Source organism: Diospyros lotus, chromosome 1, assembly GCF_014633365.1.
Source record: "Diospyros lotus cultivar Yz01 chromosome 1, ASM1463336v1, whole genome shotgun sequence".
NCBI classification, from domain to species: Eukaryota; Viridiplantae; Streptophyta; class Magnoliopsida; order Ericales; family Ebenaceae; genus Diospyros; species Diospyros lotus.
The window spans coordinates 36,943,373-36,970,838 of NC_068338.1; the positions used below are offsets into that span (position 1 = coordinate 36,943,373).

Sequence of the window (27,466 nt, forward strand, 5' to 3'; positions counted from 1 at the left end):
ATTTCGAATGATCTGAAGTCTACAACAGCCTTACTTGGAAGTATTTGATCAGATGGGAAGATTGGCGGCCTAATGGACCAACGTAGATTTCTTCTCCTCCCCTTTTCAGAAGCAGCAGCTGCATTTCCAAAATGGTGGTTCTTTAGTTCTCTTAAGAAAGCAGAAACTAGATTAAGCAATTGGAATTTGGATCCTTAGAAAGGAAGAAACCTACCTCATCAAAAGCATCAAATATGTCAATGCTTGGCTGGTGGATGGTGCACACCACAGTTCGCCCTGTGTCCACTGTGTTTCTCACTGTTCTCATCACTATTGCAGCAGCTCTGGCATCGAGACCTGAGGTTGGCTCGTCCATAAATATTATGGAGGGGTTGGCTACAAGCTCAACTGCAATTGTCAGCCTCTTTCGTTGTTCAGTGGAAAGACCATTGACACCGGGCAATCCAACGAGTGCATTCCTTAATGAGGTCAGCTCAACGAGCTCCATCACCTCGTCAACAAACATCTGCCGTTGATCCTTTAGGTTTAGAACCAGTGGTTTAACATGCCTAAATAGAATATAAAGTATTGTGCATGCTTGTGTTTGATTCAAACGATCAGGACTCACTCACCTTCTTGGTGGCAGCATCAACTTCAGGAGACAACCGAAGCCATGCAGAATACTCCAAGGACTCATAAACTGTAACATGAGGAGAATGGATATCGGTTTGCTCACAGTATCCAGATACCCGAGCAAATGTTTCTTGCTTCTTTGGATATCCTGAGATCATGATCCTTCCTTCAATGTATCCGCCTGTTTTCCTACCAGCCAAGACATCCATCAGAGTAGTCTTACCAGCCCCACTAACACCCATTAGAGCTGTAAGAACTCCAGGCCGAAAAGCACCACTGACACCTTTCAGAAGTTCTAGCCGATCCTCAGCCATGCCTAGAGTTTTCATTTCCTGCAATTCCAGGAACCAATTCAGTACTAGTCCAAGCTGGTCAGCAATGCAGACACTGGTGGCCCATGAGTTAGTTCTCAAGTTTGCGAAGATAAGAGTTCTGCTTTTGAATTTGGAGACTATGTTGAGAATGAATTTAAATGAGAACCCAAAGCGTAAGCATTGTTAGAAATGTTTATTGCATAATCTAGGATTTCATCCTGCGTCTTGAATTTAAACAACTGTTATATCAACTTGACCACAAAATTGACGATACCTGAGGCATGTCTACCGAGTATCTGATATCTTCAAAAGCAATGGAAAGGGGTTGGAAAGGTAAAATCATTCCCTGCTTTCTCTTCTGGGTAGCTTCACTAATGCTGCTGCTTACTCTTGAAGACATCGATGCTGCACTTCCTTGATTCTCATCTCCCTTTTCTGCAGAATTACAAAACAAGAACGTGAATGGCTACAAACTGCCAAATTGGAAATTTGTAAGAAGAGAACATTTGAGTTACCCGAAGAGCTTTTTCCCCTTGATGATAGCTCGATGGACTGTCCAGCTTTGCCAACACTTCTCTCAGTCGAGGTCTCTTCTTCAGGCAGAACGGCCTGTGGCTTCCCAAATGCTGCATCAAACTGACTTTTTTAGTAGAAGTTTAATCCAAAGAAACTTGAGCTGGCATTGTGAACGTAAAATATTAAATCGTTCAAAATTCAAAACGTATACATTGGTTACTTACGGTTGAGATATGTAAGTGCCAGAATGAAAAGGCCATTGAACAGGAAAATGTAACCAATCAGAGCTCCTACTCCAATCCAGTACCAGCGTGCTTCTGTGAACATACCGCGAGACTTCAACACAGATACTCCTAATGTTTCATTGGAATTTGGAAGAACCTATAATGCAAATATATATATATATAGATATATATGTTAGTTTCAGATAATCTTAACTCAAATTCTTTACAGTCCAACTTCATTAAAGGTTAGGCTTACTTTGCTCCAGGAGTGCCCAAGAAATACATTCACAGCGATAGCGTTCTGCCCATACATCAATGGCGATATCCAATAACCCCATATCCACCACTTCTTTATATTGTCTGAAGGAGAGAAGGTAGTTCTTACAATTAAAATTATAGGACGAAAATGACAAGAAAATACAAGTGTGCAATCATATGGGTACTCCGCTGCATGCCAATTTCTTTTTTCACTTCCCTTACCTTTCGACAAGATAAATCCTCCCAAGGAAAGAACTGTAAGTAATATAAAAGAACCACACACATTTGCCACAATCATGTTACGGCCTACAGATCCAATGAGTCGAAACAGTGCAGCAGCTGTCTGGTTAAGCAAAAGGAGCAGGAGGTACATTTTGAACAGCCTGGCATTAATAAACCAATCGGTTTTTACTTGTCAAGAGAAAAATAAAAATGCTATAAGGTCACAAAATGAAAATGTTGAACCGAAGCCTGAAAGTTAAAAGAGTTGTATGTATCTTACCTTCCAACAAATGGATCAAAGCCTATGACATAATAAGTTGAGAACACCCAAAGGCCGACTTCTACAACTGATAACGGGATCTTGAGGATCCATGAAGGTAAAGCATAGGCCCAAGCAGGGAAAAAAAGAAGATCTCTGTGCTTGTAAAAGACGGGAAGTTTCAGGATGGTCAAGGCCATCTCTGCGAAGCCATTAAACATGAGCACCATGATCGTAAAGAACAGAGCACCATTGTAAATTCTACCATCTGTTACGTTTCTCTTGTGCATCTTTGTCCGTAGAAATACTGTCATTGCAATCAATGCCACTATAACAAGCTGAAAAAAGAGACCCAAAAAAAAGAAATCAATAGTTTGAATTTTCTCAACCATTTTCTACTGTAAGCATTCTGTGAACTCAGCAGAAAACTCCCGGAGTTATCCACCAATGTTTACTCACTTGAGTCATCTTGAATATGTATACAAATGAGTTCCTCTTCATGAGCAAAAACTCCCTGGATACGAGAGCTTTAAACAGTTGCTTGTTGCTGGTACCATACTTATTAGTTGTTAAAGCTGCAGGGTGGTTTTTGGACTTGTCAAACGGGACAGCAAGTTCATCGCCCAGTTTCATGCCAACAGGAAACGACTGAAATGCTTCTGCAAATTCCTTGACAGTTACAAAACGGTAAGGCTCGTCTCTCCGCATCCAGTACTGCTCTTGATCTTTCCTGGATGTAACCTGTCATTTGCACAGAACACATGAGTTCAGATTCCAGTTACAGCTAAACCATGAAGAGAATTCTTGGAAAATAATAAAGGAAACATTTTGAGTTTAGGATAGAGAAATTACTTCTTGAAGAAAGTCTGCAACTCCTTTCCTTTCTGGACACTTGAATCCCATGTGTTCAAAGAACTCTAGCACATTTTTACGGGGGCCTTGGTATACAACTTGGCCATCTGAGAGGAGAATTATGTCATCAAACAAGTCGTAAGTTTCTGGTGCCGGCTGAAGAAGGGAGATAACACAAGTTCCTTGAAGGATGTGAACTATCTGCTTGAGCGAGTTCACAATCTGAAAAGTCGTAGAACTGTCCAGGCCAGTTGATATCTCGTCCATGAAGAGTGCTCTTGACGGTCCAACTAGCATCTCCCCTGTTTCACATTCGATCAAATTTCTTAAGCGTTCCTTTTTAGTGCCATTTTGTTTTGTTTTCAAAATCTGCTCTCCGTGTCTTTTTACCTGTAGTGACTCGTTTTTTCTGCCCACCAGAAATGCCTCGCATCATGTTGTCACCCACCATAGTGTCAGCACAAATTTCCAGTCCCAGAATCTGTGAATTTAGAAAACCAGAACAGATATAAAGAGTTTTGCACGATTAATTTCCCAAGACTTCTCAGCAGCTCAGTTGAATTTTTGAAAAAGCACCTTAAGAACATAGTCTGTGACTGCATTGGTCTTCTGCCCCTCAATTGATATTGCCTGAATGATTACAAGACTACAGTTAGATACTATAAAAAGTGAAAGAATTCACAAGAATTAATTAAGTTCGGAGAAATGCTTTCTATCTCCCCCCCCCCAAAAAAACTCAGCCATTCAGTTACCTTCATATATACATCAAGATCTGCATCCGGCTTAATGTTTGCTTCCTTCTCCCTCCTATTCAACTCTTTCAGCATTTCTGCATATTTTTTTCCAAATTTTGAACCATATGATTCAAGCCCTCCATAAATATTTACAAGCTAATACTGATATGGGAGAATTAACTGACCGTAACGGCCTCCAACCCCTTGACATCTTGCTGAAAAAGACAATGTTTCTCTCACTGTCATTTCTCCTATATGAACATCATGTTGACTTATATAAGCCGATGTCCTCTGTGGAACAAACTCATTCATTCCATGCCCATTGTATGTTACTCTTCCCGAAACCTGCAATTTTTTTTTTTTTTTTTTTCAGTTCATTTTCGTAAGAACTAAGAATAGATAATGCACCTGTCAAGAATCCAAATCGTATTCTCTTACTTTTAGATCCGGATCAAGTTTCCCGGCCAAACCTAGCAGCAAGGTAGTCTTTCCAGAACTTGGTGGACCTAAAAGCAAGGTCATCCTGCAGATCAAAATGGTTCGATGTACTCAAAACCGAACGGGATGAATTCAGAATATGTCGTGTCAATGTTTTTCACTTCTTACCTGCCCGGCTTGATGATTCCACTAACATCATTAAGGATTGTGAATGCTTTCTTCCTACTAGGAAGAATATGCAGATAATTCAAGGAGCCCTTCACAAAGATAAAACACAGTTTTGGAAGGTTAATTTTCAATTAAAAAAATATATGGTCTCTTTGATATCAAAAGAGATAATGTACCTCTATCATATTGATTACGAAATTGAGAACTGTTGGCAGTGCTCTACTGCCGGTATAAGCTTCTGCTTCAACATTTAGATGCTCGAACCGGACTTCGATTGTGGGAATATCAATTCCAACTCTGTACCAATTTTCAGAGACCAGGGAAAAGCCAAATTAGCTCACCAAAGGAGAAAAAGCAAAAGTGCTTCCAAGAACGAAGGAAAAACATAAAGAAACACCCAATTTACAAACAACCCAGATCATTTTTACTGGAATTAAGACTATTTTTTGAAGAACAGGAAAACCCAAAATAATTCATTCATAGAACACATGAACCCAACTTTACAAATAACCCGGATCAGTTTTACAGGAATTAAGACCAAGTTTTGAAGAGCAGGCAAAACCAAAGTAAGTAATTCATAAAACACATAAACCCCAAATTCACAAAAAAAAAAAAAAAGACTAGATAAGTTTTACAGAAATTAAGACCAATTTTTGAAGGGCAGGCAAAGCCAAAGTAAGTAAATTCAAAAAACACATGAACCCAAATTTACAAAAAAAAAAAAAAAAAAAAGACCCAGATCAGTTCTACAGGACTTATGACTAATTTTTGAAGAGTGGGCAAAGTCAAAGTAAGCAATTATAAAACACATGAAACCCAACTTCACAAACAGCCCAGGTCAGTTCACTGGAAGCAAGATAAATTACCAAAACAACAGCTAGAAACCAAAGCAAGTAAGGTCTCCATAAAAAAGCTCCCAAGAACAGAGGAAAAACACAAGAAACCCAACTCACCAATCAACCCAGACCAAAAAAAAAAAAAAAAGCGGGCGAGCTTCCTTGCTTTGTGAAAGTTTCGGAGAGTTGTCTTTTTAGGTAACCTTATCCTTGCTTTGCACAGAGACTGTTTAGATAACTCTCAATTCACAAAGGAGCAACCTTAGCTAAATACAATCCAAACTTGAGTGTTTTTTTTTTCTTGATTTTTCCAAACTCACCTGTCCATTCTTTCCTTGAGCTTCAACAAGAAGTCCTCATTATCCTCCTCTGCAATCCTCACAAGCCTCTCCAGCACATTCTTCCTCTCGAGCGGCCCTAGCTTCGTGACGTCGATTTCCCTGAGCTGCCCTTCTTCTTCGGCCAGAATCCCTTTCCTCAGCCTCGTAAAGGTGGGAAGCTTCTCCAGAGCCGCCCATTTCAGCGCGTCCTCGTCGTCTTCTTCCCTAGAAGACCTCGAGAAAACGTCCCGGTCATTGTTCTTCCATATGTTGGAGTTGCTCAATCTTATGCTATTCACTTTGAATATGTGATCGGAACTCTCCATTCCCGGAATGCTTGAATCTCTTGATAGCTCAAGAACAGATGGGTTTTTATTGGAGGAGAGGTTGGTTTGATGGCATATTCAGGCTGCAAAATCCAAGTGGAATTCGACTTTGTTAAGGATGATTCAACGTTTGAATTGTGAAGTTCTGATCAGACTCAAGATGAGGTGGCGAAACTGCAACTCACAATCATCAGAGAAAATTCAGTGCCCTAATAAACAAATTTAAATTTAAGTGTTTTATAAAATATAATTTAAAAAAAATATTTTAATAAAATAATTTTAATGAGTTACAATGATAAAGTATCTTAACAGATAAATTTAATAAGACAAAATTTTTGAAAAGTTCTATTAAAATAATTATAACGAGACACATTAATGAAAAATTTTAATAGATAAATCTTAAATGTATCAATAAAATAATTCTAATGAAATTTAGATATATTATCAAATTAATATATATACTTATATTAATAAAATGATGTATAAATCGGGTGGTTAGCCACGTGTAAGAAAAATAAAAATTCAAGGTTCGTGATGAGAAGAAGGATAAGTATAAGAGAAGGTGTGAAAAAGAATGAAGTGAATGATATATATTGCGATATATCATCTTCGTTCGTAAGATTGTAGGTCAGCCTCACTCCCAAAGTAGCAAAATCTGTGTCAAAGATACTGCAACAGTCTGATTTGGCTAGATTTGAATTTTTTTTATGCCAAGCTGGCCGTGATATATAGTTAGCCGTTTGGGCGCAATCTTCTCGCAATGGGTCAATGGCCCATTCAACATTATTCCAACTCAAAATTCAACTTAAAAAACCAACAATTAGTTTTAGAAATAATTTATTAAACAAAAGTTAGTTAGTCACGTGCGGCTTGTGCATTAATTTTATAATTTTATCTTAAAAGAGAGTTATATTCTAAAAAGAAAAAAATAACATTTTGATAAATAACGTCATTCATCACATTATTATCCTAAAATAAATGCTCGTAAAAAGAAAAATAATTCCGTACTTCTTGACTATTAATTCTTAATCTCCCTCGACTCGTCGGATTGATCCTCCTTATAAAAAGTAATCCTAGCAATTTATTTGATTATGAAAGAAAAATTAGTTGTAGCTTGATATAGGCTTCTTCGTCTACTTTAATGGGTGAGATTCTAATAAGTGGAACAAATTAAATCTATATTTTTGAATTATTATTTTTGTGCGCTCTCTCGTTGCTCGTACCTTCAATTTTGATAGAGAAGATAAATCGCATGTGAAGATTTTGTCTCATTACGTAAAATAAAGAATCGAATTCAGCCCATAACTTATTAATACGAATTCCAACTTATCATAATTCAACCATTTGACATGTGTTTTGGGAACAAATTAAATTTACATTTTGAATGAATGAAGGAAGATTTTCTATTTCCTTTTTCTTGGGTGTCAATCACATCTCCACCTTTTTAAGTTATCATATTCGGAAAAAAAATGTTATTTTGTTCATATTATGTAAGATAATATTTGTTTGATATAAACAAATATAAGAAGATGGATATATGTTCTAGCTCCCTTGCTAGCCCATGTATTATAAACTTGAGGTGGAGAATAAAATAGAATTTCATATCAAACACAAAAAGAGAGAGAATTAATACAATAAGAAAGGTATTTGTCATATATATTTTAATAAATATATATATATAATATAATTCTCAATACATTTTTGTCTAAAAATAGCAATTTTCAGGATTAATTTAAGGGTAGGGAAGGTGATTAAATTTTTTGAAGTCAAAATTAGCATTCAACGGTTGCTTGCGTCATTGCTGACATTTAAGGTATAGCCTGGAGGAGGTAGTCGTTCTTGTCGTGTCCGCAATTCCTTCAAAGTATTTTTTAACGTTTCCGAAAGGAATGGAACGCATGGGATTACGTAACCGAAGGGAATGGAACGCATGGTCAATTTTTGGACCATGCAATCCTCAGAGCTGAAGATTGCAACACATGTACATGTGCTTGTGGTAACGAGAAAGACAGTTCAAGTATAATTTATAATTATGAGATAAGGAACTTCTATTCACACTCACCTAAGTATACCTGAGGTATCTTTATTTGAAAGTTCATTTATACCTTTTTATTGCAATTATTTTCTCTTTTAATAAATTGATAGTCAACCACCATACGCATTGACCGTCCAACCACCATACGTGATTGCCTATTCATGATAGGGCGAAGACCAAAAAAAAATAATAATAAAATAAAAATATAGCCATAGAGTAGAAGATGATGCATCCGAATACATACACAGATATACACATATATATATATACACACATACATATGCACACAATTGGCAGTGGATACCTGCCCGCAGAGACTGCCATGTAATATATCGAATTTTTTAAAGAGCTCAAAAGTAATTTTAACTTGGGTCATAGGTAAAATTATCAAAAAATTAGAGGTTTAAGTATATTTTTTATAATTATCAGTACCGAATCGACTACAGGGAGTGCCCCGGAGTGTAATTATCTAAGGAAAATGATATAGTCTTAATGAGCGTCTCGAGATAGGATTTATAATATTAAAAGAAATCGGAATCGAGATAATTTTTTGTATAACTTCGATTTAAACTGAAAAATTGAATCATCGTAGCGGATTTTGGGAAAGTCAACAGAACTTTGAAGGGACTTCGATTTTGCATAAAGATTAACCCTTAAGTGGTTTCGGGACGAAACAAGGGTCCCGTGAAAGCGCAAGGATGAAATCAAATTTATCGAGTAACTCTCATTAATTAATTTTGTGGAAATCAAGAATCTGAGAGCTTGATGGTAATTAATTTAAGGTCTTGGAGGGTCAATGGCAATTAATAAAATCCGTAAGTAAAATTAAAAGGAGTTATAGTGGGCAAATGTATAATATTTATAGTTATGTGTACTTGCGTGTTTGGGGACCAAGGCTTCAACAATGCCCCATTTCTTGTCCCAAACTTCACCTTGGAGGCACTTTGTGCCCCTAGCTGAGCTGCCCATGCGGGCAACAATGCCCCATTTCTTGAGATTTAAGTAGAGAGAGCTCGTGAGAGCTTGGCCGAGAGTTGTGAGAGATCGAGAGAGAGTAGAGCTCGAAGGAGAGAAAGCTGAGTTGGAAATGGTCGATCATCATGGGTGGCCACAGGAGGTTGGAAGCAGCAGTAGCGGGGATAATCATGGCCGACGCGAAACAAAGCAGCAGCAACAGGGCGACAAACCCACAGTGGTGCACGTGGAGGCGAACGGAGATGGGGTCGCGGCCAACAAGTTCGTGGTGGTGCTCATTGGTGGTTGGCCATGGTGGGGGGTTCCAACAACGGGGTTGCTCGCAGGGGCGGCTAGTGCTAAAGACCGCGATGGTTGCTGTCGATGGAAGCGCTCGCATGGTAATGAGGAGCGACCGGCGATGGCAGGATTGGGCGAGGTGGCGGTTGGCGGAGTCCAGGTAGCAGGTGGCCGGCGGTATGCTCAGGTGTTGTGCGCAGGAAGGAGAAGCAGGGGAGGAAGAAGAATGAAGAAAAAAGAAAAAGAAAAGAAAAAGGAAGAAAAATATGGAAAAAGTCTCTAAAAAATCTCAGTAAATTTTGAAAATTAATTTGGTGCTAGGAGAGCATGCCCAAGGCCAAGAAATTGTTCAGGGACGTGTTTCAAGATCAAGACACTCATATTGAAGAAGCCTGAGAGGTTAAGTGAAGGCGAGTAAAATTTCTTAGAAAATCAGAAAAATTATTTTATGAATTGTTATAGAGAAATATTTAGTTTGGATTTATTGAGAAAAAATATGAAAAAATAGAGAAAAATTATGAGAAATTTAGAAAAAAATAGGATATTGATATCCTTGAATAAATATGATGGTAATGGTATGTTGAAGATCCGAATTGAGTACGTTAGAAGCCTGGCACGAGAATCAAGATGTTATGAGATACGTTCGATGTAAGTGGTTCGACCCAAAACTTGATTTTATGTAAATGGTTTTATCATGTTGTCATGTCTTGATGTGAATATATCATGCAGATTGCATTTACATGCTATGATTAAATATGCATACATTCATGATGATATTATTGGTCATGCATTGTATAGGGTTTGGGATTACGGACTGGCACCGTTGTTTTACCAAGAGTGCACTCATACACCTCGGTCTGGTAAAAAGGTTGTAAAAATGGAGAACAACAGTTGAGTGAGGTCGACTGAAACTTGGAATATGTTGATGACATTTTGCATTCATACACGAAATATGTTTATTATTTTTTTACTTAGATGATTCATCATCTAACTTGAGTTTTACCCCCTGGAATATTCAAACGTTTCAAATGGAGATTGTAACAAAAATGAGAATGAATGGGACATGAAATGACACTTAGCAAAGCTTATGATAAATTGATTGTATCTTATATAGCCCATGTATTTAAGTTTTGCTATTTTGAATTTTGAACGTTTTGAAAAATGATGATGTATAATCTTATTATTGGTTAATATTAAAGTTAAGATTCAATTCTAACTTCCGCATTAGATGTTGTTGACACACATTTTCGTAACACCCTACATCGAGCGATAGGAAAGTCCTAGACAACTTACCCTGATGAGCCTACGCGAAATTCCCAGGGGGTCACCCATCATTGGATCACCCCAGGTTAAGCATGCTTAAATTGAGAGTTCTTTGCTTACATTCAGCCCAAAAAGTATCCAGTTGGTGTTTTTCCTTCCTTACTTATTCTCGATAAATACAACCCTCTTCTGGCCTCTTGGGGTATTACACACATCGTGTTATCATGGGCCCACAATCACGGGTTAGGTCATAGCTATCGCTCTTTGACAACCAAGATTTCCATCGCACTTATGAGCCTCTCAGTCACCCTTTGAGTGACCGAGGTGGGACGAACCCAATGCATCCACAGATGTGTATGATGATTATCTTTAAAGATATATGAATGGAAATTTTGGAATGAATATATGGAATGATATGATTTAATATTATATTTAAAAGAAAAAAATTATTATTCCATAATTGTCCCAAATTATAACACACCCAAGAAAGTAGGGTGTTACACGCCAGCCGGCGACAACCACCTCCATGGCCCCTCGAAAAGGCGCCCTAAACGCTAAGGTTCGGGGTGCCTTAATGGTCCTTGAACCCTAGGGTTCAGAGACGTCTTGAAGCACCCTTAAGCCCTGGGGTTCAGGGGCCATAAATGGGGTATGGGCGCCATGCCTAATGTCTCTGTGTGTATATATAAATGTATGTACGTATGCGTGTATATATATATGTGTGTGTGTATCTACCGTAATGGTGGCGACCACGATGTCACCTCTAATTTTATAGAAAAGGCCCACACCCACGTCCACACGGTCGGTCAATAAACACCAGCTGACGATTCGAGTTATTGGGATTTGAGGATGTGTTCAGGGATGGTTGTGTGTGAATGGTTGTGGTTATGTGCGATGGTAATAAAAGAAGATATTTTTGAAAAACTTTGGCTGCGAATAATTATTAATGTAGCTACAAAGGGTAAAAGGGAAAATGTAAATTTTTAGTGGTCGCCAAGAATAAAAAAGGTGATTGCAAATAGATTTTTTTAAGAAAATAAATGTAAAAAGTAAGTATATGATCTTTCTCCTATAATAAAAATACAATAATGCTGGGGTGCATTTAATGTGATATGGTAAAAAATTAGCTTATGAAAAAAAAATGAAGAATAAAAATTAAAGAAAGCACACCACTTATTCTATTTCGTTACTTAAGTGCCTAAATATAGGTTTTAAGTGAGTGATAACTTTTTATTAAAATAATATTTATTAATCATAATATAAGGTAAAAATATCAAAATATTTTGGATATTTATCATTTATAACATATTTGTTAAACTTATCTGATATTCTCTGAAAAAAATTTATTCTGACTTATTCTATTGGTTATTTAATACATTTTTAAAATAATTTAAATTTATTAAGTTTTATTTTTACAATAAGCTTGATTTAAAAAAATTATTTATTTAAATTTTATAATTAATATCATTTAATATATTTTTAAATTGTCATATGTTTTAGTAATTTTTAAAATTTAAATAAAATTACTCTTTTTATCGATTTTAAAATTTAAATTTCTCTCTCTCTCTCTATATATATGTATGTACGTATATATATCATCTAATACAAATTCCTTTCACTAATTTTTTAAAATTATTTTATTCAATTTTATATTTTATTATCTATCATAAAAATATGTTTTGGTAATTTTTAATTATCTATATAGAGTTATTGTAATTCCACCAATAATTATTTATTTTTAGAATTTATTTTTAAATATGTATTTAAAAATAAAATTTTAATTTTAATTTTTTTGACAATTTACATTAATTATAAAACACTATTTTAATCATAAATTTATTGTTGACATTGAAATACAGTTTTGAATGAATTTAGTAAATAGGGATATTTTGATAAAAAAAAAAAAAAAACTTATCTTGATACTTATCATATGTATTTAATAAATATATGAAAAAAAGTAAATTTCTCAATGAATTTCAAAAAATTTTAAAAAAAGTCTGATATAAATCTTGAAATATTTTTCTGTTTTATTTTAATCATTTTATATCTTGGTTTGAAAAATATTACAATCTTATCTTAGTGATTTTAACAAATGCTACTCAATAAGAATAATGTTTACCTATAAAAATTGGGAGAAAAATAGAAAAGGAAAGAGGACCAAAAAGAGAAAAAAATTACACAGTAAGCTGTTATTATATTTTGTTATTTGATAAATAATGATTTTTAAAAAAATATATTTTATGACATCAAAGTTACACTGACATTAATACAAATTTATAAAACTTTTTTTTATTTCTAATCACGATATGTTTTAATATGCAAAATATATAATGGGCCTATAAATAACTTTAAAATTAAAAAAAGAAACAGCTTTATCCCATAGCATGTCCTTTTTTCATCCATTTTATAAGGGTCTTGAAGTGCTTTTCTTAAACAAAAATTAGCATCTTGTGCTAACAGGACACGGAACTGGAGTGCCTTTGGATTATTTTGGACCATCTAATTAAGCCTTTACAACTTAGAGCTCGAACCTTCACAATTATTATTATTATGTAAGTTTTTATTTGGAAGTTATTTTTTAATATAAAATATCATCACTATATATATGCAGGATGTAACACTATTTTTGTGCATGAAAATTTTGAGAAATTATCATTTACCCATATTCATATTGATAAAAAATTAGAACAATCTTAAAATTGAAAAAATAAATAATGAATTTTGTATCTTTTTTTAGATAAATACATCACACGTAAATATTTAGTTCCGTTATTCACATTGAACAATTCTTAAAATGAGAGGCGGGAATGTGAGCCCTATTAGGAGTGTGGGACCTACACACCTACTCCTTTGTATTAATTTTATATTGGGCAACATAAGAACTGCCTAAATAAGGTATCAAACCCATAAAAAATTTATGTTACACACTAATTATATAAGACATGAACTAGCATGGGATCATAAAGGGTCCAGTACAATTATGATGAGCTAAAAATTATACGAAACTGCTATCTATCTTTTCTGGAAGTTGAAAGCCTTGATTGAAAAGGCAAAGATGAAACCAAAAAGCACGGTTATTCCAACAATAATGGCTGCCACCAAACCCACAAAGTCATGTTCAAACCCATAGTAACTCTTGACAAATTGCTGCACTGTTTCACCAGTTTCAAGCTTATCCTTTATGTCTCCATATTGCGAAGCAACTAATCCATAAATAGTCCAAGAAATGGGGCAAATGTAGTAGTACCATCTCCACCACATTGGGATTCTCTGTCATTCCAAGGAAAATGGAATTTTCTCAGTTATCAATCATGCTTTCGTTATGCAAGAAAATGCACAAGAATTAGTTGAAGGGCTTACTGTTTTGGGGATGACAAATCCTGAGAAAAGGTTCCATATCATGTAGAAGGCAGTCGAAACTATGGCAGCAATGTTTTGGTTGGGAGTGGCTGCAACTGTCATCATTCCATAGAGCGTGAAGTATAATAGGGTGAAGTACATGAAGAAGAGGTACCAAAGGAACTTGGCAGCTGTCCACTCAAATCCGATCATGGCATACACTATCACACCGTAGACGACAGTTTGGAAAAGTATGTGCGGCAGCTCGATCACAAACTGCTCAAAGAAAAGGATTTAGAGAGTAAAAATTGATGGCACTTGCCCTGAAAGCTTTCAACTGAAAATTGAAACTAATTTACCTGTCCAAAGGCATATGACAAAGCCGAGTACATGCCAGCTGCTCTTTCCCTGTAGAAGACTGTTCTCTCAATCGCTATGACTGGCTGCACTGAGGTGGCATTTTGTGCTCCCACAAATAGTATGGCAGCATACATAGACCCCACAGCATTGAAAAAATCTTGCTTCCTTTTTCTGCAAATCGAATAAATTTGGGGTTAGTGGAGAAAAGCAGAAAAGAATGCTAAAGCGCATGCAATGTTGTTATTTTTCGCTTTACTGTATACCAACCTTTGGGAGCCAAGATCCCAGAATATTGTTCCAAACATTCCAGCTATGAAAGTGCTGAACAAGAGTCTCACTGCAGTGTATGGTGGATTTCGCCAATATGACAAGTGTTGTTTCCACAGACAAGTCATGCATTGCCCGAAGAAAGGCTGCGAGTATTTAGTAGGGAAGTGCAGATCTTTCGAGCCTGGAGCTGGTACGCTAAGTTCATTAATCAACTCTTTGCTTCTCCTGATTTTTTCAAGACTATGTTAGCTCGCTGATCAAGTACTCGGTATGCCAAGTTTCTTCAACTCCATCTTTTGACTTTCCTGGCGTGTGATAAATTAAGAGCTTACCTGCATAGTTCTGAGTTCTTGTATATATCGGCAAAGTCAATCCCCAGAGCAGCTTCCTGAGCCGCTGAAGTCACCTCCAGCATCCAGGTTGCCGGATTATATCCATCTTTAATTTCACTGACTCCATTGATTCCCTTACCAATATAAGTAGAAAATGTTAGTCCTCGAGACAACACACATAAAATTTTAATGGGTTTATCAGCTTTACCTCAAAGTACTCAATGAGATGGCAAGAAAGCCGGCCTAATGGACCGAAATATATTTCTTCGCCCCCTCTTTTCAAAAGAAGCAACTGCAATTCAAGGTAGTTGATCGTCAGAGGCTCACAAAAATTAAAAAATAACATAGGAATTATTTGCCGTAATCTAGAGAATGATCATCTACCTCATCGAAAGCATCAAATATGTCGATGCTTGGCTGATGGATGGTGCACACCACAGTTCGTCCAGTATCTACTGTGTTTCTCACTGTTCTCATCACTATAGCTGCTGCCCTGGCATCAAGTCCTGAAGTTGGTTCATCCATGAATATTATGGAAGGGTTGGCTACAAGCTCGACTGCAATTGTCAGCCTCTTGCGCTGCTCCGTTGAAAGACCATTCACGCCAGGCAATCCAACTAGTGCTTCCCTTAATGGGGTTAGCTCCATGAGTTCCATCACCTCATCAACAAACATCTGCAGTTCATCGGTTAGGTTCATATTTAATGACTCAAGATGCCTAGGTTTCCATTGGTTCAAGAACTAAGATTAGAAGTCACCTTTCTGTTTGCAGGATCGACTTCAGGGGGCAATCGAAGTGAGGCAGAAAATTGCAGGGACTCATATACTGTAACATGAGGAGAATGAATATCAGTTTGCTCACAATATCCCGCAATGCGAGCGAATGTTCCTTGCTTCTTTGGGTACCCAGATATGGTGATGCTTCCCTCGATATATCCACCTGTTTTCCTACCCGCCAACACATCCATCAGGGTGGTCTTGCCAGCTCCAGTGATACCCATGAGAGCTGTAAGAACTCCTGGTCTAAAAGCGCCACTGACTCCTTTCAGAAGTTCTAACCTGTCTTCGGTTTCACCTTGGGCTTTCATTTCCTGTAAGAAAGTGAAAATTATAGCTCACATTCAAGTTAATTTGGCAGTGAAAATAGTTTGGATTCTTCATCAAAGTTTGACAGTCAAGAATGAATATAAATGGGGGAAGAAATGCAAGTAGAATAAGCATTTCTAAAAAAAAAAAAAAATTGTTTCTTGTATATTCTAGAAAATACCTGTGGCATATCTACTGCATATTTGATTTTATTGAAGGTTACAGAAAGGGGTTGGAAAGGCAGAACCATTCCTCTCTTTCTTTGCTGATCCTCTCCACTAATGCTTCCTACTCTTGATGACAATGACCTTGATGACGCACTTCTTCCTACTGCATTTCCCTTTTCTGCACGTTAATTTGATTGAATATATCAAACTTGAAACTCGTAAATCAGATTGAGAGCACAATTAATATAGCTTACTCACACCTGAAGGGATCATTCCTCTTGATGATAACTCAATTGGCTCTCCAGTTTTGCTAGCAATTCTTTCAGCTAAGGTTTCCTCGGAAAGAACTGGCTGAGTCTTGCCAAATGCTGCATCAAGTTGACAGAGTATTAGGACAAGTTCTTACTATCACGTAGCAAATCTTCAAGCATAAAGTTCTAAATCTATTGATTACTTACGGTTGAGATAAGCTAGAGCCAACGTGAAAAGGAAATTGAATAGGAAAAAGTATCCAATTGTAACTCCCACTCCAAGCCAATACCAATAAGCTTCTGGAAAAATCCCGCGGGACCTCAACACTTGCACTCCTAGTGGTTCTGTTGAATTAGGAGGGATCTGCAAACATACACATAAGTTTAGCTGATAAGACATTTTGGCCTATTTTGTTTTTCTTCTGTCCAAATTCTTAGAATGCTTACAGATCTCCAACTATTGCCAAGATATTCGTTCACTGCTAGAGCATTTTGCCCATACATCATAGGAGAGAACCAGTAACCCCATATCCACCATTTCTTTACATCGACTGAGGAAAATAGAACAGTTCTTAGAATTGAATTCAACTCGATTTCCAAGAAAAACGTGTCTACGTGTGTGCATGTTCTGAAGTTTGTCATTGTTACCTCTTGACAAGATAAATCCACCTAAAGCAAAAACAGTGAGTAATGCATATGATCCAAATGTGTTTGCCACGATAATATTTCTTCCCAATGCCCCGATGAATCGGAAGAGCCCAGAAGACATCTGGTTAACACATATGAGCAGAAAGTATTGTTTGAAAAACCTGCCATTGAGAATAACCATCAGATCTTGTAATTAAAGGAAAAGAAAAGGGGGGAGGGGGGGAATTGAAAAAATTGTATGGAGCTTAGCTATTCATTACCTTCCAGTATCTGGATCAAAGCCTATGACATAATAAGCCAGAAAAACCCATAGACCAACTTCTACAAATGAGACTGGGATCTTGAGAATCATTGTGGGCAAAGAGTATGCCCAAGCAGGAAAGAAGAGAAAGTCCCTTTGCTTGTAAAAAACAGGAAGTTTCATGATGCTCAAGGCAAGTTCTGAAAACCCGTTAAACATAATGGCAGTGAGAGTGAAGAACAAGGCCCCCATGTAAATTCCTCCATCTTCTAATGTTTTCTTAGGCATCTCAGTTCTCAGAAATACTGTCATTGATATAAATGCCATAAGAATAAGCTGAAACAGAGATGTGCAACCATTAGTTCTGCATTTGCTCGGTCAATTATGAATGTTTAGATGATTTAGAATGACACTTACTTGCACCATCCTGAATATGTAGAAGAATGAGTTCCTCTTCATGAGCAAGTACTCTCTTGATGTACAAGCTTTCAGCAATTCCTTCTTGTTAATGCCGTACTTCTTGGTTGTTAAAGCAGATGGGTGGCTCTTAGCTTTGTCAAATGGAACGGCAAGCTCATCACCTCGTTTCCGACCTACATGGAAGGACTGAAATGCTTCTGCAAATTCCTTGACAGTAACAAAACTGTAAGGCGCATCTCTGTTTACCCAGTACTGTTCTTGTTCTTTTCTTGATGTCACCTATGGTCATGCAACAAAGACATTGGAAAACGAGGTTATAAGTAACTGTGTCTAAATCTTACCGAAAAGGGTATCTGAATATGTAGTTGAAAGATAGAGATTACTTCTTGTAGAAAGTCAGCAACGCCTTTCCTCTCAGGACATTTGAATCCCATGTATTCGAAGAATTCTAGAACGCTATTTCGGGGGCCTTGATACACAATTTGCCCATCTGATAGGAGAATTATGTCATCAAATAGATCATAAGTTTCTGGTGCTGGCTGGAGCAGAGAGATTATCGCTGTCCCTTGAAGGATGTGAATGGACTGCCTGAGTGAATTCACAATCTGGAAAGTTGTGGAACTGTCCAAGCCAGTTGAAATCTCATCCATGAAGAGTGCTCTTGCTGGTCCGACCAGCATCTCCCCTGAATCACATTTGATCAGGAAACTAGGATTATTAATTAAGAAAAGTGGCAACTTCAGAATTTTAGATTTTGAATAAGTAAATATCTTGAAAAAGTCTGGAGTTCCTTTGTTAAGAGTACGATATGCTGTCCTGTGCTTTTACCTGTAGTGACTCGCTTTTTCTGCCCACCAGAAATGCCTCGCACATTTTCATCACCCACCAAGGTATCTGCGCAAACTTCCAGCCCCAAAATCTATGAATTTGAAAGATGAAATGGACATAAACATCAGATTTTTATGGAACTTTCTCGAAAATATTTTTATAATTAGCTTAGATGTACTTCAAGTTAGTACCTTAAGTACATAGTCAGTGACCACACTGGCCTCCTGTCCTTCTAGGGACGCAGCCTATGTAGTAGTAAAGTGAGAGAATCAAAACACTATGAATAAAAAAAAAAAGGTGCTAATACAATGCAAAACAATATCCATCAACAATTCTATCCTGCATGAGTCACGACCAAATTATCTGCACCTTCATGTATACATCAATATCTGGATCAGGCTTGATGTTTGCTTCCTTTTCCCTCCTAGACAATTCTGCTAACATTTCTGCAAAATTCCGGCCAAATGATTCAGACAACTAAAATTGCTAAAAATGAGTTGGAATGTGACAAAATCTACTGAATCTAACCTACCATATTGAGGCCCGACTCCTTGACATCTTGCTGAGAATGCTAATGTTTCTCTCACAGTCAATTCTGGAATATGAAGATCATACTGACTTATGTAAGCCGATGTCCTCTGTGGAACAAATTCGTCCATTTCATGACCATTGTATGTTACCCTTCCTGAAACCTGCAATTACAGAAGGTTTATGCAGAGATCATAAGATGAATTAAGTCACAGCACATGTACTCAAAATATTGAAATTGCTTGAAATTTGTTACTTTTAGATCTGAACCAAGTTTTCCAGCCAAAGCTAGAAGTAATGTGGTTTTCCCAGAGCCCGGTGGGCCTAAAAGCAATGTCATTCTACAAAAACCAGAAGAAAAAGCATGGTAAATGGGTGTTGGAGCTTGGAAGAACTTGTTAACTTTTTTTTTTTTTTTTTATAGCTTTTCTCACCTTCCAGGCTTGATTATTCCACTGACATCATGAAGGACTGGCAGTTGCTTTTTTCTGCTTGGAAGAATATGGAGGTAGTTTAAGGACCCCTTCATAGAGAGAAATTACAGGCATAAAAAATATATGGCAACAAAATTTAGGCTAATATATGTTGATTGCAGTGTCACTTCATTTTATAAATGAAAAAGAACAAAAATACAACAAAGTTCAAGTTGATATCACTCTAAAATTATGAAGTACCTCTAACATATTGATAGTGAAGTTGAGTATCGTTGGCAATGCTCGACTGCCAACATAAGCTTCAGCATCAACATTCAAATGCTCAAATCGGACTTCGATGGTTGGAAGCTTCAGTCCAACTCTATATATTTCAATTGGAGAAACACAGGAAACCGAAACAAACACTTAATTAATCAAACAGGACACTACAATAGTGAAGTACAAAAAGTTTATATATATATATGTTTGTCTGAAGAGGTTACCGGTCAATCCTGTCCTTGAGCTTCAACAAGAACTTCTCATTATCTTCCTCCGCAATACTCACCAGCCTTTCCAACAGATTCTTTCTATCCAAAAATCCAAGATTCTTGACGTCAATCTCCCTCGGCTTGCCCTCTTCGTTCAGTATACTTCTGGTAATCCTAAGATACGTCGGCAGCTTCTCAATTGCAGCCCATTTCAGTGCTTCTTCATCGTCTTCTTCCCTAGAGGACCTCGGGAAAATATCTCTGTCACTGCTCCTCCATATGTTCGAGCTGCTAATACGCGCACTGCTAACCCTGTGTGCATCTGCAGTGCTCTCCATTGTCATTCCGCTAAGCTAAAGAAACCTACCCGTGAAAACTCAAGATTTAATTTCTCATCACTCTCTCTCTCTCTCTGAAAGAAGCTTCAGTTGTTGAATCAATACAATGCCTGACTTATATATATATGTGTGTGTGCGTGTGTGCGTGTGTGCGCGCGCGCGCATAGGTGTGGTGGTTGATGAACAGAGATCGACGCAAAAGCGAACATTTATGTAATAAGAACCATTTCGATGTGCACTTGTTAATAGTAAGTCGATTTCCAACTGATCTTCTTTTGTCACTCTCTATTTTTAACTTGTCTCAAAAATTGTGTGCGCTCCAACTCATACTTTCTATTCTACTCTTTATTTCACTATCTATTTTATTTATATATTTTTATAAATTTTAATTCTATTTATTTTACTTTATTTATAATTTTAACACATACACAAAATTAATAATTAAATACACAAATTAATAACTAAATATATAAAATAATTAGATACACACATAAACAAAATTAATAATTAATTAAATACACAAAATAATTAAATATACACATACATAAAATTAATAATTAAATACACAAATCAATAAATAAATACCCCAAAAAAATTTCTAAACAATTCCACAAAAATTCCCCAAACAATTTCTAATCCTTGTTCAAATATACACATACGCAAATCGATCTGGTCCTCATTCAACTCAGAGAAGATGATCTGTTATTCGTCATTAACACCAGATCCAACTATCGTTCTGCTCATCATCGTTGTTGGTCGCCATCAATAGCCATTGCTACTGCTCGTCACTAGAGTCTTCTTCAAATTTTAGAGCTGCAAAAGAGAGCTGTTGGAAAAATAAAATTAAGAAACAAATTTTCACTTCACAACTATAAGAAACTATTTGAAGCTTCATACAAATTTGAGAAAATTGTTAAATATGAAGGCCATTAGAAATGATTTTCAATGATTTTCTCTTTAAATTTTGACTTAATTAGGATTTGGCCACGTATTGAAGATATCCTAATATGTTACTACTTTATAGCTCATTCTTTCATGCAATCAAGGGTAGGGGTGATTACAAGTTAAAGTTGGTTTAATTTGGGTTTTGATAAATTTATATTTAAATTAAATTAATCTCTGAATCAAATCAATAGTAGAAAGAATAGAATTGAATTAATCCAACCTAATTAAAGCAGTTTCAAAGGATGATCCAATTTAACATAAATTTTAAAACAAATTAATTGAAATGGAAATTGCAACCATATATATATATATATATATATGAGTTATGTAATAATAATGATACTCAGCAGTGTATTAATTAACAGAACGACAGCTGCAACTATTTTGATCCATCTGAGGCTTTTTGGCTTTGCATACAATTATTATATTATTATTATTATTATTATGAGCTGAGCTAGGCCCTTTAAAGCTTTATATTATTAATTAGTTATACGCCTAGTAGGGGGGTGGCAAGGTACACTCAATTATTAATAAATTAATAAATAAATATATATATATATATATATATATAAAGATCAGTTTGTCTATTTGTGTAGGAGAATCCGAGTTTGCCTCAAACCTTAGAAATTAGAATATCCTCTTCTGTCATTGTTTTCAGATCGTTTGATTCTAATATGACGCATGCACCTACCTAAGTTATTGATTTGAGGTCAACCATTTGACAAGATAATTAAATTCTTATAAAACTTCAATTTTTTATTTTTTTTAAATGTAATATTGCCGACATTTGAGTTGAAATTTTGTCACCCATTCACAACAAATGGTGAGATTATTAATTTATTATAAACCTTTTTTTCAAAAAAAAAAAAACAAATTTGAGTTTCATTTGCCACCCATTTGACAATATTAATTAAATTATTATAATAATGTTTCATATGAAAATAAAAAAAAAAATGAAAACCCAACTTAGCCTGCCCAGCATTTAAGTTTCATTTTGTATATATTAATTAATTAGAAGTTTGTGCATTAATCAACTGCATAATAATCTCCAACTAATCCTCTCCTTTTTTTATTCGTTGGTTGTCTTATTTGGCTTTGATTAGCGTCACGCATGACAATAAGTTTGCATCAGTGATTGATTGTAAGTTTGAAGATGAGACAAAGCTTGCAAACCCAAACACTTCAACATGACTCCGCCAGAATCTGTCTTTAAAACAAAACAAAACAAAACCTCCTTAACGAGAAGAGATGGAGCATATGATTCCATGCCCCTCATGGAATCTCGATCTCTTCCCCAATCCCATTGTGTTGGGTTGGCTGGCTGGCTGGCTGGCTCACATTACATCATTTCATTTCTTTCCCAAGCAAAACCATTAATTAATATTTTAATAAGATAATATATAATTATATGATGATAGTGATGGGTTTCCATTTAATGGGATTAAGGTTTATTGTGTTATTTTAATAGTAATTTAATATAATTTTTTTTATCAAAATTGTTATTTTATTTGCTTCCCTAATCTCATTTTATACTTTGACAACATGTGGCTACTAATTAAGATTTTTTTTGCGTTTCTTAACAATTTTTTATTTTTACTTAGTTGGATGATTAAATCGTTATACCACCCAAATATTAATATAACTATTCATAGTTAGTCAATATTTATCGAAAGAGATCGAGTTACCAAAAACCTCTTTGGAGACTTGGTTCGGACGATTTCCTTAATTAGTTTGTTAAATTATCTTATAGAGGAATAAGTCACAGTTTTTAGAATTAATAATTGTTGTTATTAATAAAATATGTTGATTAAGAAAAACATATATGTACGTTGAATACTGTTGAAACCGTGATTTCAACCAAATTAAACTCTGTAGTTCTTAATATGGGCTTCTTGAGAAATAATTATAACAGAACCGGGCCGGGCCTTCGTGGCCCATATTTACTATTCTGGCCATCTCCCCAAGGGTAGATAGAGAAACCCCGGCAGAGAATTCGAACCGATTTCGGGCTCTTCGACAATGGGAGCGGTTGATGCAGCCTCCTCGTGGTCTCGCGCCATGTTGCAGATCTCTCCATACACCTTCTCCGCCGTCGGCATCGCCGTCGCCATCGGCGTCTCCGTCCTCGGCGCTGCTTGGTATTTTGTGTTATATGTACACGCATATGCTTAGAGACAGACAGAGTTAAGGCTTTTGATTTATTTTGAAATTTTTGTGTCCAGGGGGATTTACATTACAGGCAGTAGTTTGATAGGTGCGGCAATCAAAGCGCCACGAATCACCTCCAAGAATCTCATCAGGTAAGAAAACCCTAGCTCTTCCGATTTAACGAATTCTCCACTGTACAATGCTGTTTGGATGCTAATTGTTGCATTGAAGTTCAAGGTTGGCAAGTTAATTCCAAAATCAATTTGACGATCAATTTTAAATTCTGATGTGTCGCGAGTTTAAATTGGCTCTGAAATGAATCATGCCGTGTTTTAATGGAGGACGGAGACCATCGTCTGTTGTACAATTGTTACCTTGCTAGTGATCATTTGATTGAATGTTTTCATGCTGAAACATTCTTGTGTTAAATTTTGAATCCACTGTGTGTCGAGGATTCATTGTTCAATTTAAAGTTGGAAAACGTTTGCAAAACTTCCCTTCGGTTCCTAGTAAAATCAAACCAATAGGACCAGTTTTTTTATTTAGTACTGCAACTCAAGTTACAACTGACTGTTTTTGTCTCACAGTATGGTCCAAGTCTAGATGATCTAGTTTGAGTGATGTGAATTTGGGGGGGGGGGGGGGGGGGGATGATTTTTTGGTGATTGGCACCTTCTGATTCCAAATTTCAATGGCAATGTGGCTCATTGTAAGTAGTTTTAGTGCATTAGCATTAGCTTCTAAGTAAGGTTGAGTTTCATTGTTTTGACTTTTGAAATATTGTTTCCATAATTGTTTTAAAAATTACAGTTGATCCAGTGTTCTAGTTGAAATAGACGATGGATGCCGTACACTCAAAAGTAGTTGGATTAGACATTCATTTTGCTTCCAATTTCATCAAATATAATATAGCCTACTAGCTCTTTTATTTCATTTATTTTTATGAAATTTCATAGATTTTCCCTAGAAATTTGACTCACTGAAATTGGAGAATTAACTGTGTTGATGACTTAATCAGTTCAAGAGTTTCCAAGTTTTCTAGCACTCGATATTTACAGAATATATTAAAACAGAATACACGTGGACAACACTCCAACAACTATGGACATGTGAAATTTGCCAACATTTGGAAGATGTAATCTACAAACACTATTGACAGTGGTGGAGAATGATATGGAGTTACCCTAATCAAGAACCAATCTTCTTGATCTAAAATTGTTGTCTTGCCACTCTCCTTGCTTTGTTGGCACATTACTTAAGCACCTTCCCACACTTCAAATGGGTCTTAGGTGTTTCTCCCAAGCTAATGCAATATTTTTCATCTTGGGATTTGTGTCTCCATCTATTAGATTTGTTTTGAAATATATCCTTTTCCTGATACATATTGACTGAAACTGCCTCCAAAATTTGCCCTTGATAAGTACTTGAATAAAAAAGGTGGTCTAGAGTATGAAGCTCCCTGCTTTGTGAGGGTTGGGGAAATAATTTCTGCACGCAAGTCTTGCTTTGCAAAGAAGCTATCTCCATAACTTGAAATAGTCACCTTCTAGTCATAAATGAGAAAACTTTCTGAATTTTGTCACTTTGTGGCTACTTGTGGTTGCAGCTAGCCCACGAGGAGTCTTTGAAGTTCTCTAGAACTTTTACAGAGTCAGACATGATAAGCCTTTCCGAATGCCATGAAACTTTATTTTTTTACTAAGACAAATCAAGCACCCTTTGGTTGATGCTCAAACTCAAAAGTTGGCAAACTTAGTGATCTACACACTCTATAAATACATTATTTGTGTGTGCCAAGTAGAATTTGCCTACTAATCATCCTGAGAAGTACTTTCTGATAGTCATTTTTAATTGTCCTTGAAATTTTCACTTTTAACTTTTTTTGAGCTTATGTTTCATTGTCGGGATTGATACTTTATGAATTAGATGCTTTGAATAACATTTTGTTGAACTCTTAAATGTAAATAGTCTCAGATTTTATTTTTCTTCTTGAATACTGCTATATTTTTAGAAAGTGAAGGCTTTATTAATAAATTCCAGCTGTTTCTGTTATTCTTTGTAAATATTGATAACATATACATATGATGCTTTTGATCAATATTACATATACTTGAATATTTGTTGTCAGTCAACTGATCAAATATCTGCTTTTGGACAACCATTTTGAATCTCAGTTAACTGGATCAAAATTTTTGCTTGGTTGTTGACAATACGGTAAACTAATTTGCATAGACAGATATGCACTATGTTAGAAAAGACACTTCACACTGTAGAGAGAATATTAGTTTGTTTTTTCAGGTTCTTTCTCCATTAGGGAAGAGCAGCACTCATTCAACACTGTGCCAGTGCAGAATCTACCGCACCCTCCTGTTAATCTACTTGTGAATGAACAAGAGGCTACTAGTGGTATGAGTTACAAAATTCTTTGCATTGGGCTCCAAAGAGCTAGTACATCTGCCATGGGATGTGCTCTCTTTATAAAGGCCTCAGTTTTATCTTTCCTTCACTTCACTCCTTGCATGCTTGTGAGAAATTTTTATGATGTCATGGATGCCTGTTGACATGATAATTTTGCTCAATTTTTTTTTTTTTTTGTGTTGTCAGTTTGATCTCATGTCAAAGTGTTGCTATTAATGTGTAACACTGATTTGATTTTCTCAGGCAATGCCCTTTATTGGTTGGCAATTTTTCTTAGGCGATGCCCTTTATTGGTTGGCAATTTGAGATAATAATTTAATGCAATTTCTTATGTTTTTTCTTGTGATCTTCTGTGCAGCTGTAGCCAAGTATGGCTAGCCAGGATTGGCTGAGTTGGTTTCTGTTATTTGATTTCTATTGTACATCTTTGGAGACCATAATTTGACAAAATTTCTTGATGTCCTGCCAGTGTGATCTTCTGTGAAGCTGTTGCTATCTATGGAGTTATTGTGGCAATTATTCTACAAACAAAGTTGGAGAGCGTTCCATCGTCAAAAATATATGCACCTGAATCACTTAGAGCAGGTTATGCTATCTTTGCGTCTGGGATTATCGTGGGTTTTGCGAACCTTGTATGCGGGTTAGTCCGCTTTTACTCCATTTCCTTGGAAAATTTTGCGACAAATTTTTAGGTTAGTCTCTGCCTTTATTCCTACGACTTACCAAGCTACTGTATCGCCTTTTGCTTGGTCAGGTTATGTGTAGGAATTATTGGAAGCAGCTGTGCATTATCAGATGCCCAGAACTCCTCACTTTTTGTGAAGATTCTTGTGATTGAAATATTCGGTAGTGCACTCGGGTTGTTTGGAGTAATAGTTGGAATAATCATGTCAGCCCAGGCAACATGGCCTTCCAAAATGACCTAGTCTTCTGCGATTAATTTATCGTCTGGCATTTCTTCTAGAGATGGCAGCGACAAATGAAATGCAACCGAGATGATATATCCATCTTATTGTTAATTGATCAGATCACGACAAGGCGCGTTAAGTTTTGGTGTAAAATTGTTCTGTTCCAATATCAAGTTGCCTTTGTTCTAATGGAAATATGAAGACACACGAAGAGGGGAGTTTTAGTAAAGGCTGTGGGAGTCGGAGGAGAGATTTTATGTGATGTAATAATTTGAAATTAGAGTTTTTCCCTATGTCTGAAATGATATGTATTTAAATTTATTTCTGAGCAGCCCCATGTGAATTGGGACCATTACTTGAAGAGGAAGTATGCAGAGGAATTGCAGCTAAATGGACGGCGACGACGACGTGTTCAGTGTTTTGTGTCCGATAAAATCACGGGGGGGCTATGGAAGGAGTGTGTTGGCTAGGCTAGGCTAGGCTAGGGCAGGGCAGGGCAGGGCAGGGCTGGGACTTATCTTTTTCTCTCTTGGTAGATGATACCTAATAAGATTTTGTTGTTGGGTGGACTATTTTAAGAAAAATATTTAGATACTCTCAGTGTATAAATTCACCTAGATTATTTGAAAATTATAAAAGTCTCTCTGAGTTAGGACAAGAGGTTTTTGATAATGTCATACTCTATATTGTAATTGTATTAGGTTGTG

At 36.2% G+C, this 27,466-nt stretch overlaps 3 protein-coding genes across 8 annotated transcripts in view; 1 reads left to right on the plus strand and 2 right to left on the minus strand.

Annotated features, from left to right (window-relative positions):
• The window catches only part of LOC127810934 (pleiotropic drug resistance protein 1-like), a 31,530-nt gene extending 25,338 nt beyond the window's left edge, over positions 1-6,192 (minus strand). The window contains exons 1-19 of one of the 3 annotated variants that reach the window (XM_052350561.1): positions 5,754-6,145; positions 4,774-4,894; positions 4,598-4,686; positions 4,430-4,514; positions 4,177-4,336; positions 4,010-4,086; positions 3,834-3,887; positions 3,648-3,738; positions 3,258-3,559; positions 2,865-3,146; positions 2,427-2,743; positions 2,147-2,307; positions 1,923-2,026; positions 1,667-1,823; positions 1,442-1,552; positions 1,201-1,361; positions 612-944; positions 215-505; positions 35-118 (exon numbers count right to left, since the gene is read on the minus strand). In XM_052350561.1, the coding sequence (XP_052206521.1) occupies positions 35-118; positions 215-505; positions 612-944; positions 1,201-1,361; positions 1,442-1,552; positions 1,667-1,823; positions 1,923-2,026; positions 2,147-2,307; positions 2,427-2,743; positions 2,865-3,146; positions 3,258-3,559; positions 3,648-3,738; positions 3,834-3,887; positions 4,010-4,086; positions 4,177-4,336; positions 4,430-4,514; positions 4,598-4,686; positions 4,774-4,894; positions 5,754-6,079 (3,306 nt within the window). In that variant the 5' untranslated portion in view covers positions 6,080-6,145. Of the gene's footprint in view, positions 1-34; positions 119-214; positions 506-611; positions 945-1,200; positions 1,362-1,441; positions 1,553-1,666; positions 1,824-1,922; positions 2,027-2,146; positions 2,308-2,426; positions 2,744-2,864; positions 3,147-3,257; positions 3,560-3,647; positions 3,739-3,833; positions 3,888-4,009; positions 4,087-4,176; positions 4,337-4,429; positions 4,515-4,597; positions 4,687-4,773; positions 4,895-5,753 lie in introns of all 3 variants that reach the window. The other 2 variants (XM_052350578.1, XM_052350586.1) reach the window with 2 other exon arrangements.
• Positions 1-27,080, plus strand: part of LOC127811021 (V-type proton ATPase subunit c''2-like) — a 35,453-nt gene extending 8,373 nt beyond the window's left edge. The window contains exons 1-4 of one of the 3 annotated variants that reach the window (XM_052350703.1): positions 23,245-23,423; positions 23,508-23,585; positions 26,321-26,491; positions 26,606-27,080. In XM_052350703.1, coding sequence (XP_052206663.1) covers positions 23,305-23,423; positions 23,508-23,585; positions 26,321-26,491; positions 26,606-26,777 — 540 coding nt within the window. In that variant the 5' untranslated portion in view covers positions 23,245-23,304 and the 3' untranslated portion in view covers positions 26,778-27,080. Of the gene's footprint in view, positions 1-23,244; positions 23,424-23,507; positions 23,586-26,320; positions 26,492-26,605 lie in introns of those variants that run through there. The other 2 variants (XM_052350709.1, XM_052350717.1) reach the window with 2 other exon arrangements.
• LOC127810952 (pleiotropic drug resistance protein 1-like) lies at positions 13,515-20,439 on the minus strand. Of its 2 annotated transcripts, XM_052350599.1 has the most exons (24): positions 20,018-20,439; positions 19,776-19,896; positions 19,536-19,624; positions 19,358-19,442; positions 19,106-19,265; positions 18,943-19,019; positions 18,765-18,818; positions 18,574-18,664; positions 18,129-18,430; positions 17,743-18,024; positions 17,345-17,661; positions 17,085-17,245; positions 16,884-16,987; positions 16,644-16,800; positions 16,446-16,553; positions 16,200-16,363; positions 15,691-16,023; positions 15,317-15,607; positions 15,141-15,224; positions 14,933-15,066; positions 14,598-14,825; positions 14,330-14,501; positions 13,992-14,246; positions 13,515-13,901 (listed from the first exon to the last, which is right to left on the minus strand). In XM_052350599.1, exons 1-24 carry the CDS (start codon positions 20,344-20,346, stop codon positions 13,644-13,646), a joined length of 4,356 nt encoding a protein of 1,451 aa, XP_052206559.1. In that variant the 5' UTR covers positions 20,347-20,439; the 3' UTR covers positions 13,515-13,643. The 2 variants fall into 2 exon arrangements, with proteins under 2 accessions (XP_052206559.1, XP_052206566.1); XM_052350606.1 differs by lacking the exon at positions 20,018-20,439 and having other exon boundaries at positions 19,536-19,589; positions 19,776-19,853.
• Positions 27,081-27,466: the final 386 nt, after the last annotated feature.